The sequence below is a fragment of the Lytechinus variegatus genome, chromosome 4 (genome assembly GCF_018143015.1).
Source record: "Lytechinus variegatus isolate NC3 chromosome 4, Lvar_3.0, whole genome shotgun sequence".
In the NCBI taxonomy this organism is placed as follows: Eukaryota; Metazoa; Echinodermata; class Echinoidea; order Temnopleuroida; family Toxopneustidae; genus Lytechinus; species Lytechinus variegatus.
Window position 1 is genome coordinate 43440921 of NC_054743.1, and position 17788 is coordinate 43458708.

Below are 17788 nucleotides of genomic sequence, written 5' to 3' on the forward strand. Positions count from 1 at the left end.
GTTTGGTTGATATATTTTTTGATGCATTGAATTTCAATAGGATGTCAGCATAACTCTACTCCAATCCAGGCCTCAATACACCTTGATTGAATTGAGGTTGCATTTCACTGTGTGGGATACGAGTTTACAAGCAAGACGGAACTCCCCTCTAATTAACTCGGGGATGGGGGTGGGGGATGACTTTCCTGTATCAAGATTGGTTGCTAAGCAGCCATCATCTTTGGGGAATAAGCTGGGCCGAGGGAGGGACAGTCATGGAAGATGCAAGATGAATTGAAGGAGGAGGGACTAATTTGCATCTTATGTTGGCATGAAACCCACTTATTCACAAAGTAATTTTTTTACCTAATCAAAGGAAAAATTAAACAATTATAAAACCTATTGCCTGTTTCATCAAGAAGTTAGACCATAAAAAGTAACGGTAATTGTATTAAAGCTATCACGACCAACATTCCTAAGGTAGGCTTATATTTTCTATGTTACCATGTAGCGGTAAGCCTTGTGAAATTGGTCCTTATGGAGAAAGAAAACAATATTCTAACAAGAAAAAGCCTTGAGCAAATATACACTGTATAGACTGCACAGACTTCAAAACTAGTATTCTTACATTTATCCATATATCCATTTTTTTAATTCAATTTTAATTTTAAATGTAGGTATGATTTGAAGTCTTTTTTTATTTACTTATTATATGGTATTCACTTTTTTTAAGAGGCATTTCTATTGACCTTATTCAATCAGAGTAAACAAGAATTGAGTGTAATTTCATCCATGAAAAAACTCTTATCTTAAATCTGATAAAACCTGATGATTTTTCAGTTGAAAAGTATCCTCTAAGCAGTGCATATTAATCTGTCTGAAATAGACAAGAATTATGAAATGAAATGCGCTTTGACGGCACACCTAACCATCACATGTCGTTTGTATACAGGGTTGGACATTCAGTACGGGAACGATTATAAAAGAATAGATATGTGGCTTGTAGATGGGCAACTAGGGATGTTATCATAGTGAAGGTAATAATTATTCAATTACATAGTAGCATTGTGACAATGCTTAATTTTTTTTCTTAATTTGGATGTCATCTTGTTTTATTTAATATCTCAGTAGAGCATAATGGAATATACATGTATATCCACAGCCCAAATTTGGTAGGAATCAGCTCAACAGGGCCCAAGATATGACCATATAATTTGCCCCACTGAAATAAATGTACCATTGGCCTGGGTCGAAGCATTTCCTATCAGATATTTAATATACATGCAGACTGTGGATGTTCTTCATCATGCTCCTCTAGGATATCAAATAAAAATGGGAAAACTGACAAAAATAAAAAGCAAAATCTGTTGTTTTTTAATGACATCACACTTCGGTGCTCTGTATAAGGCAAGATTATAATCATGCTTACTGCTATGTATTTGAATCTAATCACAGTTTAGAATATTTTCTGTCAAGCATTTTGTAATCATCTGACATCTACGTCCCCCTTGAGTAGACTCTATTGCACAAATGTCTATGACTGGGAACTTCACAGGACATCCTACACTGCCAAACAGATGCAGATGATGATGATAACGAATTTATGATGATGATGTGATGACGATAATGATGATGAAGGCAATAATGATGATGAGGATGATGATGATGATAATGAATTGATGATGAATATAATGTTGATGTTAGCAATGATGACAATGATGATGATAATAATGATGGCAATGATGATGATGATGATGATGGCGATGATGATGAGGAAGATAATGATAACAATAACACATAGCAAGTTTATAATTATCATTAGCAGTCATAGGATTGAATGTGAAAAGGATACGCATTGGATGAGCAGGGTGTGGCCATGAGAACGCAGGGGTTGTTCATGACAGACAGCTGCTGTAGACTATTTAGACAAGAGAGATATGACACCTGAGGATGAGAACAGACAAATAAATTTCAAGATTAAAAAGGTATTCATTCCCCGAGATTCAAGAGGGGGATGTTGGACAGTTTTGTTGCATGCTGTACTTGCCACCATCTTCATGACAAAGATCATCAAATATACACTACATTGTATACCCCTAGTGTGCTGTATGTCGACTTAATATCAGACCCTACAATATTTGAAGGGCGGAGCAACTTTTCAAAGGGCAGATTTTTATTCAAATACACACATGGAAAACGTTTTTTTTAAAGGGCGCCACACTCTCCAAGGGAAATGAGATAAAGCACTATGGCCATCAATAGAACATCTATGGCATTGCCGTGGGTGGCATTAGATTAATGTAATCCAAGAAATATAAATGCCTTCATGAACATACTGTACGTGTACACACAACACACTATAGTGTTCATTCAAAGCTGTGAAAAATAAGCACACACAAACATGTATACAAATATATGCACATTAGGTTTTTATTACTACATGTGCAGAGCGTGTCAGGAAAAACAAATTAAATACTGTATGTTTCTGATCTTCATACTGATTACTGATAGGCTATGAAGGTGACAGTAAGGTCAATAAGTACAGAAATCCATACGATGACTAGTATACAATATGCCAAATCATGGAATTATGAATGAGGGGGTCTACTTATCAGACAGACTCTTTCAATTAGTAGTGTGTCTAAAAGAGGCCTAGTCTAAAGTAGTAAGTTTACACCGTACATATGAAGGGACACAATAGTTTCTAATGTCCATTTCTTTGAATATATACACATACAAGAAATAATTACTTGATTCTCGATGGCAAAACTGCCATTGTCATCAAGTAATGATCATGGTGACAGGCCCTTTCAATCATAAATATGCGCATGTTTATTTTTCTTTCTATAAATGTTTTAATATTTTTCACTGATTTATAATTAACTGTAAAAATCAATCATATGATCTGAAGTATAAATAAATTCAAACTCAAACTGAGTAGTTTGCTTGTCTGTTATGTTTGAATTTGGTGGGGTTTTTTTCTCTCTGCACTTGTGAGAATCAATTTCCATATTTTATTCTGAACCTTCAATTTGAAATAACTGAACAAGTGATGCAAACGTGTTTGTTTATCTTTGAACAGGGCCCCATCTTCGCAAGTTACACTTTTCTCGGGGTTATAACTCAAGGTTTTTAATGGAAAACAAATGAACTGAATTGAATTAAAATGAAAAAGTGTGAATAATAATAGATTAAGTGTATGTGACATGTACATGAAGACAAAAAAGGAAATGTACACAATTAAGTCTCAAATAATTCCAAGAGAATATGATGATGAGTCACAAACACTGTATGGATTATGCTTGAACAATATCTTGGCAAAGAAAGGATATCATGATAATCTCAACTAAATAACATGAAGGTCGCCACGTCATTCAGGTGAGAAATGTATGGAAGGGAGGATTAAAAATGGAAGGTCTGCTTTGTTAAGTTATTCAATAAAGTTTAAAATTATACATGTATGTGCCCAATAGGCCATATCATACTCAGTGAAATAATGTAACTTCATTTTGTGCCCGGTTGTTTGGTGGGTTTCTTTAAGGAAAAAAAATCTATCAAGGTGAACACGATTTTTCTTCAGGAGGGGATGGGGGAGATACTAGCCAAAAATCATAGTTGAGCATCAGTAAATCTATGCTGTGAAGGATACCTACATTAAAAAAGAAAGAATAATAATATGTAATGAAACACTACACTAGCATGTTACTGATGACTGTGCATTATTTGCAGTTATGAAGTACAGTGTACGATGCTAAAACATACATTTTATCATCTGTAATAACATTTTTGCATAACTGTTATATATATCTGTACTATAAAGAGGGTTCAAGTAGATTTTAGAGCAAAATAATGAGTAAACTTATTTCTAAAGATGATCTTTGAGCTCAAATATCATGGATGTGTGAATGATTAATACATACAACTGAAACATGCATGATGATATCCGGAATTATAATCAAGGCCATCACCAAAAAAGAGCTTCAGGGCTCTGTAACACAAAACTTAGCAACTGATCGCATAGTTGATTTGGATAACTGATTGCAAATAATAATTAATGCAATCAAACATAAAAATAAGCCCTAAGATCAAATGCTAAGCTTAGTGTCACCGGGCCTAGAATGGGCTTATTGATCTTGCTAGTTTCTAGGGAAAACAATCTGCCTGCCACTCACAAGTATATGATCTTTACGAACTGATATGGGCATACACCAATGTAGCAGCAGTCAGTCAGTCATCAAACATGGATTAGCAGCAATACACTGTTTCTAACATGCATACGAATGCATACAAACACAAGTTCAAAAGAATACATGTATGTACACTGCTTCGCGTAAATGTCACAAAATTTGTTCTACACTCACATAAAAAGTGTAGATAGTATCTCACACAGATAATTTTGATGTACATGTATTGCATATATAAAGTATAGATTTATGATTGAATGGGGATCTAATATCTTAATCACTATTATGAAATTGCATGTTGTGTGTCTCACAATTTTAAAGATAATACATTCATGTAATTCTAAAGGGCGGCTAAACAAAGGGCACGTATTTAACTCTGGTCTAAGTGGTTAAGAGGGATAGCTGATCGTGACACTTGTCTCTACGAGTAGAGGTTCCATTGGTCAGCAAATATGATGCTCGATCCATTCCCGACTGTCTGTGGATAATGTGCAAAATAGTTTTCTTCGCCATTAAAGCATGGGGAAACAATATAGGAAACATAATAAAAATAAAACTTTAAAGGTCAAGTCCACCCCAGAAAAAAAAGTTGATTTAAATAAATAGAGAAAAATCAAACATGAATAACGCTGAAAATTTCATCAAAATCGGATGTAAAATGAGAAAATTATGACATTTTAAAGTTTCGCTTATTTTTCACTAAACAGTTCTATGCTCAACTCAGTGATATGCAAATGAAGGAGTTGATGTCACTCACTCTAGTGCTGCAAGTCAGGCGGCATGTTCGGGTTCGGTTCGGCAATTTTTTTCCGAACTTTGGTTCGGTTCGGGGTTCGGCAATAAATGCCAAATTAATTTTAACATATAAAAAATAAAGATCGCCGACCCACTAACAAGTAATCTATCGGATGATCTGTCATATATTTATAATAAATTTTGTTTCTAAAAAGAATAGTTATGAAAATTGTTGAACTTTCTTTTGTTTTAATCTTTAAACAAAAAAATAAGTCATTTCTACTTTCATTTTTAAAATGAAAATTAAAAAAAATCAAAAGAAAAAAATATTGATAACGAGAGAATCAGGACAGAAACAGAATTACAAAGATCAGAATATTTTTTTTTCATGATTATTTCATGTAGCTATGATCATGATCGATTACGATGTCATTGCCAACGCAGCTTCTCAAATTAGAAAGTGTTGATCGGGAATGTCGAAACAGTAGAAAAACAACCTCCACTCAAATGTTATTATACCGGTAAAATTCACATTCCAAAGAATATGAGTGTTTTAGAAAGTCCCTATTTTCTGAAAAGTGGTAAAATCTGGTCAATGAATTACTTTAAAAAGATAAAATATCAGTCCATTCTTGGTCCAGAAAGATCGACGCTACGTGACTTCAAACATATTTCCAACACGAAAATGAGTACATGGGACTGTACTGTGTATTTTACTGTTGTGAAATCACTCGGCGTTGATCGTCAGAACTAAGACGGAACTGATACTTTATCATTTCATTTTCAGTAATTGACCAGATTAAACCACTTTTAAGAAAATATTGACGGAAAAACGTTTCAAGTTCGGAATACGAATTTTACCTGTATAATAGCAACCGAGAGCAGGTTGTTTGGACTTCCTGTTTCAACTTTCCTTACCAACCATTTCCGGAACATCGATCAGGGAACATGCGTTGATTTGGTTTGAATTTTTATCTTTTCTGTTTTTTCACCCTCATTCCTTCATCTCTTATTTATTTATCTTATATTAATATGGAAATTTCAGAAGGTGGAATATATATACTTTACCATTACTTTGTCAGTCACAAGGAATTAATTTATGTCTTGTCTTTTTCTTTTTTAAATACAAAACAATTAAATGTACGTCCGATTACAGCAATACGTAATTCAACTACACTTTTTAACGGAGTTAAGCTTAAAATGTCCCCACATTTTTTAAGGAAAAAATATATTCATGTTTATAAAAAAAATTGAAAATGATAAAAATTTAATCAAACACGAGACCGAAACTGTCATACTTTGTCATTTACGAGGAATGAATTTATGTCTGGTTCTTTTTCTTTATTAAATACAAAATGATTAGGTCCGATTACGATCACGATCAATTACGGCAATACGTAATTACACCACACTTTTATACCGAGTTTAGCTTCAAAATGTCCCCTCATTTTATCAAGAAAAAACATATTTACGTTTATAAAATATTCTTAAGTTGATAACAGTTCATTCAAAGACGAGATGGGAGCTATCATTGTGGATTTTAAAAATATATTGAGTGGAATTCTCTTTGTGCACAATCACTAACCAATACTTTTTAAAATAATTTTATACTTAAATCTATGTAGTCATCTTATTGCATATTAACATACTTTTTTTTTACCGAACTTCCGAACCAGGCCTTTGTGTTCGGTCCGGTTCGGAAGTGCCAAGTTCGGCGAACTTCCGTTCGGTTCGGCTGCAGCACTAACTCACTATTTTTTTGTTTTTTATTGTTTAAATTAAACAATATATCAATTTTTACGAATTTGACAATTTTGCTTGAACCACAAAATGTTAAGAAAATTGAATTCCACGTGTTCAGGGAGGAATGAAACTTTGTTTCACATGACAATGATAAGAAAATCAAAGTATTTCATATTTCATATAATAAAATAAAAAAGAAATAGTGAGTGGGTGATGTCATCGGTCCCCTCATTTGCATACCGAACAGGATGTCCATATAACTCTTTTCAGAAATGAGGCGAAACTTTAAAATGTCATTACTTTCTTATTTTACATCCAATTTTGATGAAATTTTCAGTGTTATACTTGTTTGATTTTTCATTTTCTATTAAAATCAGTTTTTTGTTGGGGTGAATTTGTCCTTTAACAGCATTTTTATATTTTTTGCTTCCCATAATTCTAAGACAGAGATAAACTCTGGCCCAATTTAAACTGACTTCAGAATACAATCAACTTCAGAATACATATTCAAGAACTGTAATAGCATAAACACTTTCATCTGTTATTCTACAGTATGATAACCCTACCTCTGTGAGATCTGATATCTCATTCTCTGCGAGTGAGAGGATCTCAAGTGAGTGTGGTATGCAGCTGGGTATACTGCGTAGCGTCGTTAGGATGTTGCCATGGAGAAGTAATGTCTGGAAACAAAACAACATAAAGGAAACGATTCATTAAAATACAATATCAACAGATTAGTGAATTGATCATTTAACAATGCTACTATACATATGGCAATCCACCACAGGCCATATGTTATGAGCAACTTTACAATTAAATCTATTCTTCAACATAAATACTGACAGAGTAGCCATTTACAAGTATTGTGAACTGTAATATAGGATTTTCCTTTACATCTTTGAATGCATACATGCATGGGTTCTGGATGACAAATTATGGCATGATTGGTTTTCTAGAGTTGTGATTAATTTGCATCAACTGCCTTTTTTAAAATAAACTTTACAAGATAGAACCCATTAAAATGATTTAATACAGTCCTCTCACAGCACACAAAAGGAAGAGAATCCCTCTGCATGTCTGTGTGTGATTGACTTTTTAGAAGAGAATCAATATGACCTTTCTATGTTTGGGCTTGACATTTAATCTCACCAGCTCTTCATAACATCCCCATGTAGCTTGGATAACATGAGCATGCCACAACGCCCAGTTGCATTTCTATATATTGAAGTTGTTCTGAATCAAAAAAGAAATGTCTAAAACAGTGAACACCACCCCCTGGACAGTGAAAAAGGTAATTTGGTCTATGCTGCAACAGAACACAAACATCACCATACACTGAGCCTATGCAAGTGTCATACTGCAAGGTTAGAGGTTCAATACCCACCTTAAGGTTGCTGAGCATCGAGATGTCCATGATCGACGAGACGCTGTTGTCCGACAGGTCAAGGTGACGTAGCTTCAGGTTACTGCTGAGATGGTCAATACTCTACGGGTCAAACGTCATAGAAGAATAATGTAAATAAACGGGGCTATTCATGTGTTAGTTGGGCAGGTGCCCCAAATATAGGTATCTTGTATAGTAATTGAAAATTTGTGAATAAAAAAGTGAAAATTGTGAGCCATCTTAAATATCCAGTCAGCAAACAGTTGTGTTTAGCTTTGGAAATCTGTGGCAGTTTATTGCTACTGTGCTATGCTCTTTATCTCAAAACACCTACAACAATGTATGTGTGAGTATGGATGCATATCCCTAGAGCTTATACCTGTATTTGATCTTCAAACACTGTACAGAATCTTCAATCAAAGCTTTCAGGATGTGATCAGCTCTTTGTTGAAACTTGACAAGCTTTGCCAATGCTACATAAGTGCAGTGATATAACCCAACACCATAAGTTCTCAAAATATAAAAAAAGAATCTCTGAAACTACATGTAATGGCCGTTTCACTTAACTTTGCATTACACTTCACAAAGTGAGAGTGAAATTTAGAGATCATTTGCACATGTCCATGTAATCAGTTTGAGCACATCTCAATACTGAAGTTCAGTGTACAACCTTTATTCTTAATGCAGACATACCCCCCCCCCCTTCCCACCTCCCAAAATCAGGTTGCACTGCAAAGGTGCAAATTGAGTATTGCAGTGTTCCAGGTCACATGCCATACTAGATTTTCAGCTCAATTCTACAGAGCTCCAGCTGGCTTAGCTAATTTCCGTTTTCATTCAAGCTTGTATTAACCACAGTTTGCTCTGTGGTCATAGAAAATTGGCAGTAGACAATGTCAAAAATTGCAACAATTATCCTGGGTCCAATTTCATAAAGACTTGTTACAACAACAGATTATAAACAATTTCTAAAACAAGTTTACAATTAGCCAATCAACTTGAACAGTTTCAGTAGCTTTAAACTGTAAATTGCAAATTTGTTATTATAAAAAGTATGATGAAATGGGCCCATGGAGTTGTAATTGCAGATACTGTTGTATTTATACCAAGTTTGTGCCATGTAAAATCAAATAAATCAGTCATAAAAAATGCAAAAAAAAAAGTTTAAAAAGTTTGTGCCATGTGCATAAGATGTACTGGAGATTAGTAAATTGCTACAGGTTTGTACTACTATACCACGATGTACACTAGTATTAATTTGTTTATCTGGGCTTCTGATTTAACTTAAGAGAAAATGAAATTCATTATTGGAGAGCGAGAAACTGCTGAATTAAAATAACTACCCCGATCTGGCTGGTTCCAGGGACAAGCAATCAAGTATTTAAACATAAAATTAATCAATAATCATAGGGAATATATAATTGTCTAGATTTGCTTATGCACAATGTATTTATGTTAAATTTTGTTCAACATACACACATTATTTTAGTAGGTATGTGTGTGTGTCCTGCAGGTTGCTTGTCTAAGAACATATTTTCTTCCTTGTTTTATATCTTTTCATTGTTTGTACTTGTTAATATATGTATGTATTTGATATTTGTATGCAGGGCCCCCAAGAAAAACAGTGCTTAGTCCACTGATGGGGTTACCCTGGGTAAACAAAACGAAATAAATAAATAATGAATAAATTTGGTATGTTTTATCCCTGCACCCTTCTCACTGCTCACCAATTCCCTTTCTACACCAACTTTAGTCACTGAATCAATAAAACCATTGTACACTGCATTGTATCCTTTGGTACAAGCATCAATCGTTCCCCCAAATCAGGAAAAAATAATGAAAAGTCTGCAATTGGAAGCTTGTATTTGCTTTAGGTTGTATAACGATGCCACACTATGCTTTTAGAAGCTAAAAACTTGCAAAAATCTTTGATAAGCTCACTTATTTGGATTTTGATGTATAACTCACTGTATCACAAACTTTGAATTTTATTGCCATGGCTGTCATTTGGCATCCAATTCTGAAAGAAATTGTTTTGCTGATTTGAGTTGCCTTTTTTAAAGTAATTTAATCTCAAGGATTATTCCCAAAGTTAAGTGACCATACAATTTCTTTCATTAAAAAAAAAAACCCTGGTATAATATTGCAATTTGCTATGCATTTATTTTTTTAATGTTAATACCGGTATTTTATTTTAACTACTACACAGGATTTCTTTTCCAAAAAGATTTCATTTTCATCTTGAATACTGTATAGAACTGTTGAAATCTTTTCTGATATGACCAAAATTGTTTATAAAATTTAAGTATTCAATTGATTCCCAACTTTCACTGTTAATACTCAAAGCAAAAATACTGCCTTTAATACAGGTATGTAGGAAAGACCAATATAAATCGTAACTTTTTACCCTTTTCGCTTTATAAAAGTGTATCCTTCTTCTTGTCAATATCACTATATACCTTGGAGACAAATTAATTTATACAGTAAATTGCATGCTTGCAGGTCACACTGTCAGATAGGGTTTTAGCCTAGGGTTGTTGAGCTCTGCTTCTGACCTCGCCAATTTCCCCCTTCCTTCCTTCAAGCGGCTTCTTATAAATTCTTATTAAAGTGTAACAATCACCACAAAAATACAGTGCGTAGCAGGCACCTGACTGAATGGATGAAGGTTTCTGAGAATAGCAGTACTCCCAGATCATATTTCAATTAGCCAGCAGACAGATATAGAAAAACTATGTGTAAATGTATCCTTATAGCCTGTGTATAGCTTTGGTAAAGGGTCAATAATGTGATTGATAATCGAATATCATCTAATATGACAGTCTTTAATACTGAAGCGTAGAGACCGTTAGATATTTTTCCAACTGCATTTCTCTGAGAAAATTTCAAATATTCAAATCTTGGATATATAGCGCCCTCTCTCGGCGATGCTTGTTTTAAATTAAAAAATGGGCATTCAAGCACTTATCTTATAAATTTAGTGATTAGATATCCAAAAGTTACAGACAAAGAACATATCTTGAAAGTTTCAGCCCATTCCATGATTTGGAATAGGATTTAATTGAAAGACAAAAACACACAGATATTTTAATTTGATCGGGTGACACGATCAAGTTAAATTTCCATGTAAAATCGCAAAATTTATCCTGTAAAACACATTTTCATTTCATATCCTCCACATCATAACTGTTATAGGGCATATCCATTCATATTAGCTAGCAATGAATTGGAATAGTGATAGGTGCATTTTGGTGGATTTACCAAAACTATCACAAGCTTTAAATCAATGAAAGTAGAGTAGCAGGGTTCGGCTCACTGCTATATGCACATATAATGGTACATAATGTATTCAACTGCTATATGACGAAGTATCAGGTCACTCTATTTTGTAATATTAATGCCTAATATGTTTCATAGTCTGGGCTTGCCTTGTCATGACTGGCTTGTCCTGAACAACTTTCAATGTCTATGTATCTGATAACAGAATACAGTGGCCCGTATTCTTAAGTCGGGTTTAATATAGACTCTGGTCTTAAATTGTGGTTTAACTATGGATAGCAAATCGCGACATGAATCTCTAATAGTACCAGCTCATTTGACTCTGATATCATTCTGAACTGTTTGGGAAGGCTAAGTAAGATAACTGTCTTCACCATTAAAGAATTTAGCAGCTCAGTAAACAAAAGAAACAAACCATGTGAACAAATTTTGACATGTTTGGATTCCCATAATTTAGCAGAGTTATACCACTGTCTAGGTTAAACCCGAGTTCAGAATACGGGCCTGTGTGTATGCAAAAGTTCTTTTCATTCTCTTCCAATAATTAACTCACATTTTCCCACTTTAATCAACTACATAATTATAATAGGAAGGTAATAGACAAGGTCATAGTCTCTCTAACTTGGCTCTACATTGTAGTGTTTTTCTGTTGTTTATACACTACATGTATAAACAACAGAAACCTTATAATAATGCAGGCCTACTGTACATACAGACAAGGGAAAGAAGGAGAGGAGGAAGAGACAGAGAAAATGGAGCAAGAGAGAATGAGAGACTGAAAGATACATAGAAATAGGGCTATAAGTGAAGATAAACTGAGAGAGAGATAACAAAATAGTGTACATGTAAAATAGAGAGGAAAAGATGAAATTAGAAAGAGAAAAGAGGAAAAAAGGAAAAGATAAAGGGAGAAAGAGAAAAAGAGAGACGGAGCAAGAGAGAAGCAAAGACTGAGAAATGTACAGGAGGGACATTGAGAAAGTAGAGAAAGGAGAGAGAGTGAGAAAAAAGGGAGAAAGGAGAGAGAGAAAAAAACAGATGGAGGCAGGAAGGAGCCATCACTCAGCTCCTAGCAGGGCTGAGTCTAGCTGATAAGGGGGATCAAGCACAACTCGTCATCTATTCATGCGCTCTTCATGTCGTCATTACGTACAAACCACACTGCTATCGCTTTGAGTTCGCTTGCCAAGTGTTATTCAAATGGATTACGAGAGACAAAGGAGAGTTTGCAGGACTACTGTGCATGGAACTGCCATGCAACCATTGCTGAATTATTTCTGCATGTCATCGTCCAGTTATGAACTCTGTCCTTTTCCTTGTGTGGATGTAAAGGTGGACACAGCCATACATCTTTTACTGTGTGTAAAACTTCATGCGGACCAAATTCTGTAATAGTCCTTAACATATGAAAATTGAAAACATTAAGTACAATAAAAAGATGATGAAGATCATTCTTTGCTGCTGGCTTTTAATAGCATGTTCAACTCTCAAAGAATTTGTGGGATGAACAATCTTTCACTTATGGATGACTAGCCCAATGGAATTTGCTTCTTCAGGATTCCTAGTATACACGTAGGCCTACACAGTATCTCTAAGCCCCATTTCTTTGGAGAATGTCTGAATAACAGATATTTTTCTGGGTATTTTCCTTCCTTTAAAGCACAAATTTAATGAATTTGCCTCTTGAAATGTCATAAATATATGAAAAGTACTATCAAAGGTCCTTTCTGCCACGGACAAGGACCTTTTTCCTTTTCCTGGCTAACAACAATGGATTTCCAACAGATTTTATTCAAAGTTATCACAGGCTAGGCATCCAGACTCCTGGACCTGCATGCTTTGTCACCAACAAAGACCCAATTACAAACAGCTTCCTGTATGTATTATACCCAGACAGATTACGTCACAAACATTTTGGGAGGCCTCTCAGCCCTCTGACCATCTACATGCTGTAGCCATACATGTGTATTGGAAACTCCATTCAATCTCTGACAAACCTGCAAACGACAGACTTAAAGCTAACATGATTTCTCAAATAAACCACCATTGTTAGGCAACTTTTCAAAAGTCTGTGCCGTATCTTTTATAGCAGGAATCAAGCTATAAGGCTGCAATGTGTCTTTCCATTGCACCTTTCCTGCAGTCCCCGTTATTTTGTCTCTGGTGACTGTGGTGATTTGTAAAGAAAAGCTTCTAGCAGGATTCCTGCTGAGTGTTTCATAAAGCTGTTCGCAAGTTAAAGGAGAATGAAACCATTGGAACAAGATAGCTTGTGTGAAAACAGAAAAATCAAAGAAACAGATCAACGAAAGTTTGAGAAAAATCCGACAAATAATGAGAAAGTTATGAGCATTTGAATATTGCGATCACTAATGCTATGGAGATTGCAAATTGGCAATGCGACAAAGATGTGTGATGTCACTTGTGAACAACTCTCCCCATTACTTTATTATATATTTCACTTGAATTGCCTCTTTTATCACATCTATCCATAAATCATACTGCTCTTTCTACATGAGGGCATGTAATACATATGTTTTAAGAATACATCATGGATAAAGAGTTTGTATCATCATAAGAAAAAGCAAAGAGTCATTTTGAGGGTATTCTATAGTCCACCAAAGGGAAAGTTGTTCATCAGTGACATCACACATCCTTGTCGCATTGCCAATATGAGGATCTCCATAGCATTAGTGATTGCAATATTCAAATGCTCATAACTTTCTCACTATTTGACCGATTTTTCTCAAACTTCCTGTATTCTTATTGTTAAATTTTTCTGTTTCTACAAAAGCATATTTGTTCCAAAGGTTTCATTCCCCTTTAAGAGCGACTTTGAGAATGACTGGTGATCCTTTCGTGTGGTAAATGGTCTACACTAGAATGTTCATTGGTGATGGCTTAGCGCATAAGAAAGGTTCACCAGTCGCTCTTAACTTATGAACAGCTTCATGAAACAGCCCCCTGCACTATGTTACCTTCAAAGTTGGGATGATTTTGTCAAGAATATTGGTAACCCATAATTCAAGAATTCAAAGTCTTAAAGACTGGTAGTAAATTTATTTGCCATGTACAACAATATTGCTGATCTTACAGTTGACCTTGCAAACTGTTTCTCTAATTTCCCTAAAGATGTTGAGTGAAGTACTGTGTATGAGGTTGGTAGGGTTTAGGGTCATTACAATGTGGATAGGGGTTGGTGTCAAGGTTTAAGATTCAGCAGTTAAAGTCTAATAATGTGCCAATATCTAGAGGAGAAATAGCTATTAAACCAAATTTTAATTGATTCATTATCAGATCCTTTATTTCTTGGTCTTATCCAAGATGAAGGGGAAAAAGTTTTACCACCATTACTGTACCTTGATACTGTTTCCTGACAGATTTAGCCATTCAAGTTCTGGAAGGTCCCTCAGACCTTCTATGGTCTGGATACTGTTGTTCGGCAAGTTGAGGACTCTGATGGTTGGCAGCCTTGAGATTCCGTTCATACGCACCAAACGATTGTGCCCAATTGACAGCTGTCCAGGAAGACAAGCAACAAGATAAGAATGTACTTGGTCTACAAATGGTTATTTTACTGGCTAAACCTGTTTGGTCTACTATCAACTTTGGTAATTGCTGTTAGTTTTTGTCTAATACCCACTTTCAAGTCATCAATCAGTCTAATGACTAATTTGTCAACTTTCCACTTCATTTTATTTTATTCATTTTGAATCTTGTCAAATCAAAATTTGGGTTATTCACAATTTAACTAACCATACATGTAGGCTAAAATGGTGTTAGGCAAAGTGGATATCTAATGAAATGGGTATAACCTATTAAATTGTAAATTAAACAAAGCAGTATGATGCTAAATGAATATTAGACCAATTGTAAGGTTGACAAACTGATTGGAAACGAGGTAGGATTAGTCCATGTGAGACCAAAAAGAAAGTTGTGGAAGAGGGTGTAAACCCATCGGCAGTTGTAATACCAAAGAAATATTCAACATCTTGCAGGATTCCCTTTCTTTGAAGACTTGCAGACGGCAATTAAGAACAAGTGGGTGTATTACATGTACATTGTATCTGCAATATATTCAATTTCATTGAATACACCAAATTTTGGTTGAGAAAGTTTTTTACCAAGCTCCATCGAAACATGGTATGAAAAATTTTAAAAAATACTGAAAGGCACAAAGAAAATCCTACTGAAGTGTTTCATCAATATCTTTGTCTGAGAAATCGTCGGATATGACAACTTTTCTTGATTTTCAAAATAACTTTTACTATGGCAACTGTTGGATTGAACAAGATTTGTCAGATTAAATGTCCACCAAGTCCTTTATGAAGCATGCCCGCGAACTTCAATCTATAAAACTAAATTTTCCAGGCTAAGACCTGACAAGTAGCATCATGGTAATATCCATACCTGTTGAAGGTTCTTGAATTCCTGAAGATTGTCAATGCGTGATAGTCCATTATGATCCAGTATAAGGGTTGTGCATGTTGCGTGGGTCTCTGACGTGGGCAGGGACTCAAGCTTCTTCAGCCCCCTTCCGGCAAGGTCTACAATCACCATGTTTTCTGTCAGGAAATTAGAAGATAACCTACAGTCAGAATAATTATTTAATGATAATAATATAGAGTAATTCTAAAGCGCCAAATCCACATTGATTATGTGCTCAAGGTGCTGAAACTTTCATCCTGAGGTTGTTCTAATTTATTTGAAATAGAATGGGAAAATATCACTGGGTTGCCATTTCCCTGTAATATCAAGAGGTACATATATTCAGTCTTACAATCTATCACTTATAAGGTATATGCTAAGTATCAGTTTCAAGATTTATCCACAGAGGTCCTTAAATATGACTAACAAATGTGACATGAATTTTGTTCAAGAGACATCTTTTACCAGAAAAGAAAATATATTTACAAGTAAAACACTATCCTCTAGTAAAATAAACCCAAAAAAGTTATTCCAACTGAATTTTAATTCTTCACGTTTATTAAATTGAAGGGCTTGTTGTATGAGCAATCATCTCTTACACCTGTACATGGTACATTCCCTTATAATGTACAAATTGATCTATAACTATGTTAATGTTGTTAATATGGATAAGCTAAAACTGGGAAAGAACTTAACCTAAACATTAAGTCACAAATGTAGAAACTACACACATACATGTACATGTATACAATGAATAACTTGATGAATGAGAAATATGCTTTATGGCGATAGGCACTATTACAAAATAGCCCAAAAATGAATGTTTCCTATCACATATTAATGCACCTGTTAAACTGTGGCCAAACTATTTAACCAGTGGTCACTGACTGATGGAAGGCAAGATTCAAATCACTGGTCATTGACCTATGATGAGGCATCTGGCAAGTCAATATCATCAATCCGAAATCAGAATGACCAGAATCACAGCTGATCATCAACAAGAATTTATCAAGTATCAAATGGGTTCCTGAATCTGTCACAAACCATTCGAACAAATGATAGCCTGGAGCAAAACAGTGAATCAGGTTTGTTTTCAGTTATATTTTTTGTTCTACATTAGCCTCTACAGGTGTAAAAATCTGAAGGAAAGGTGTAATGAAAATCAAAGCCAAAGTAAAACAAGTGGAACGCCTCAGGCAGTCTCGCCTGCATTACATGATTCAATATAGCAGCAGTGTCGACTTTGAAAACAGCTATTGAATTATTATTCAATGTCCATTGTGCCAACATGACCTTTAGCCATAATCATATGACTTTAAGACGTATTCAAAACATACTTGATAACCCTTACATGTATGTCTACGTTTCATGAAATACTTGTGTAGATCCATAAACTTTTAAAGTTATGATGCCAATTCAGCAAATAACCCCAGCACAGCCAAAGTTAATTGACCTTAAATGACCTTTGATCTTGGTCATGTGACCTGAAACGCACACAGAATATTCAGGGATACATGGTTACTCTTGTGTCCAAGTTTCATGAACTAGATCCATAAACTTTTCATTAAAGTTATGAAAACTCCACAAAAACCCAACATTATCAGAGTTCATTGACCCTAAATTACCTTTGACCTTGGTCATGTGACCTGAAACTCAGGCAGGATCTTTAGTGATACAGTATTACCCTTAATATGTCTTTGTTTCATGAACTAGGTCCAATACTAATTTATGCTATGCAGACGAAACAATAAACTGTAATTGATTTAGTTAGTTGAGTGATGCACATACATGATCTGAAGGCGAATCAAGCCTCACCAAAGATTACTAATTTTAGAATCACATTGTCTTTATACCTCAGAAACCCTCCAGCTACATGGCAGATAAAAGTTGTACATAACATTAATTTTAACTTGGATTAACTTTGAATACAATATACTTGAATTTAGATAATAGCTATGCAGTAATCAAGTTTTAAAAAAAAATACAAGAGAAACATTACGTCTTCTGTGGCTAAAATAGACCCTCTCCACAGATACAAACTCCATCTTGAAGCACT

At 34.7% G+C, this 17788-nt stretch overlaps 1 protein-coding gene across 1 annotated transcript in view; it reads right to left on the reverse strand.

Annotated features, from left to right (window-relative positions):
* Positions 1-17788, reverse strand: part of LOC121414121 (serine-rich adhesin for platelets-like) — a 67335-nt gene that overhangs the window by 40747 nt on the left and 8800 nt on the right. The window contains 5 exon segments of the mRNA XM_041607186.1: positions 1832-1923; positions 7208-7321; positions 8026-8127; positions 14664-14822; positions 15715-15869. Coding sequence (XP_041463120.1) covers positions 1832-1923; positions 7208-7321; positions 8026-8127; positions 14664-14822; positions 15715-15869 — 622 coding nt within the window.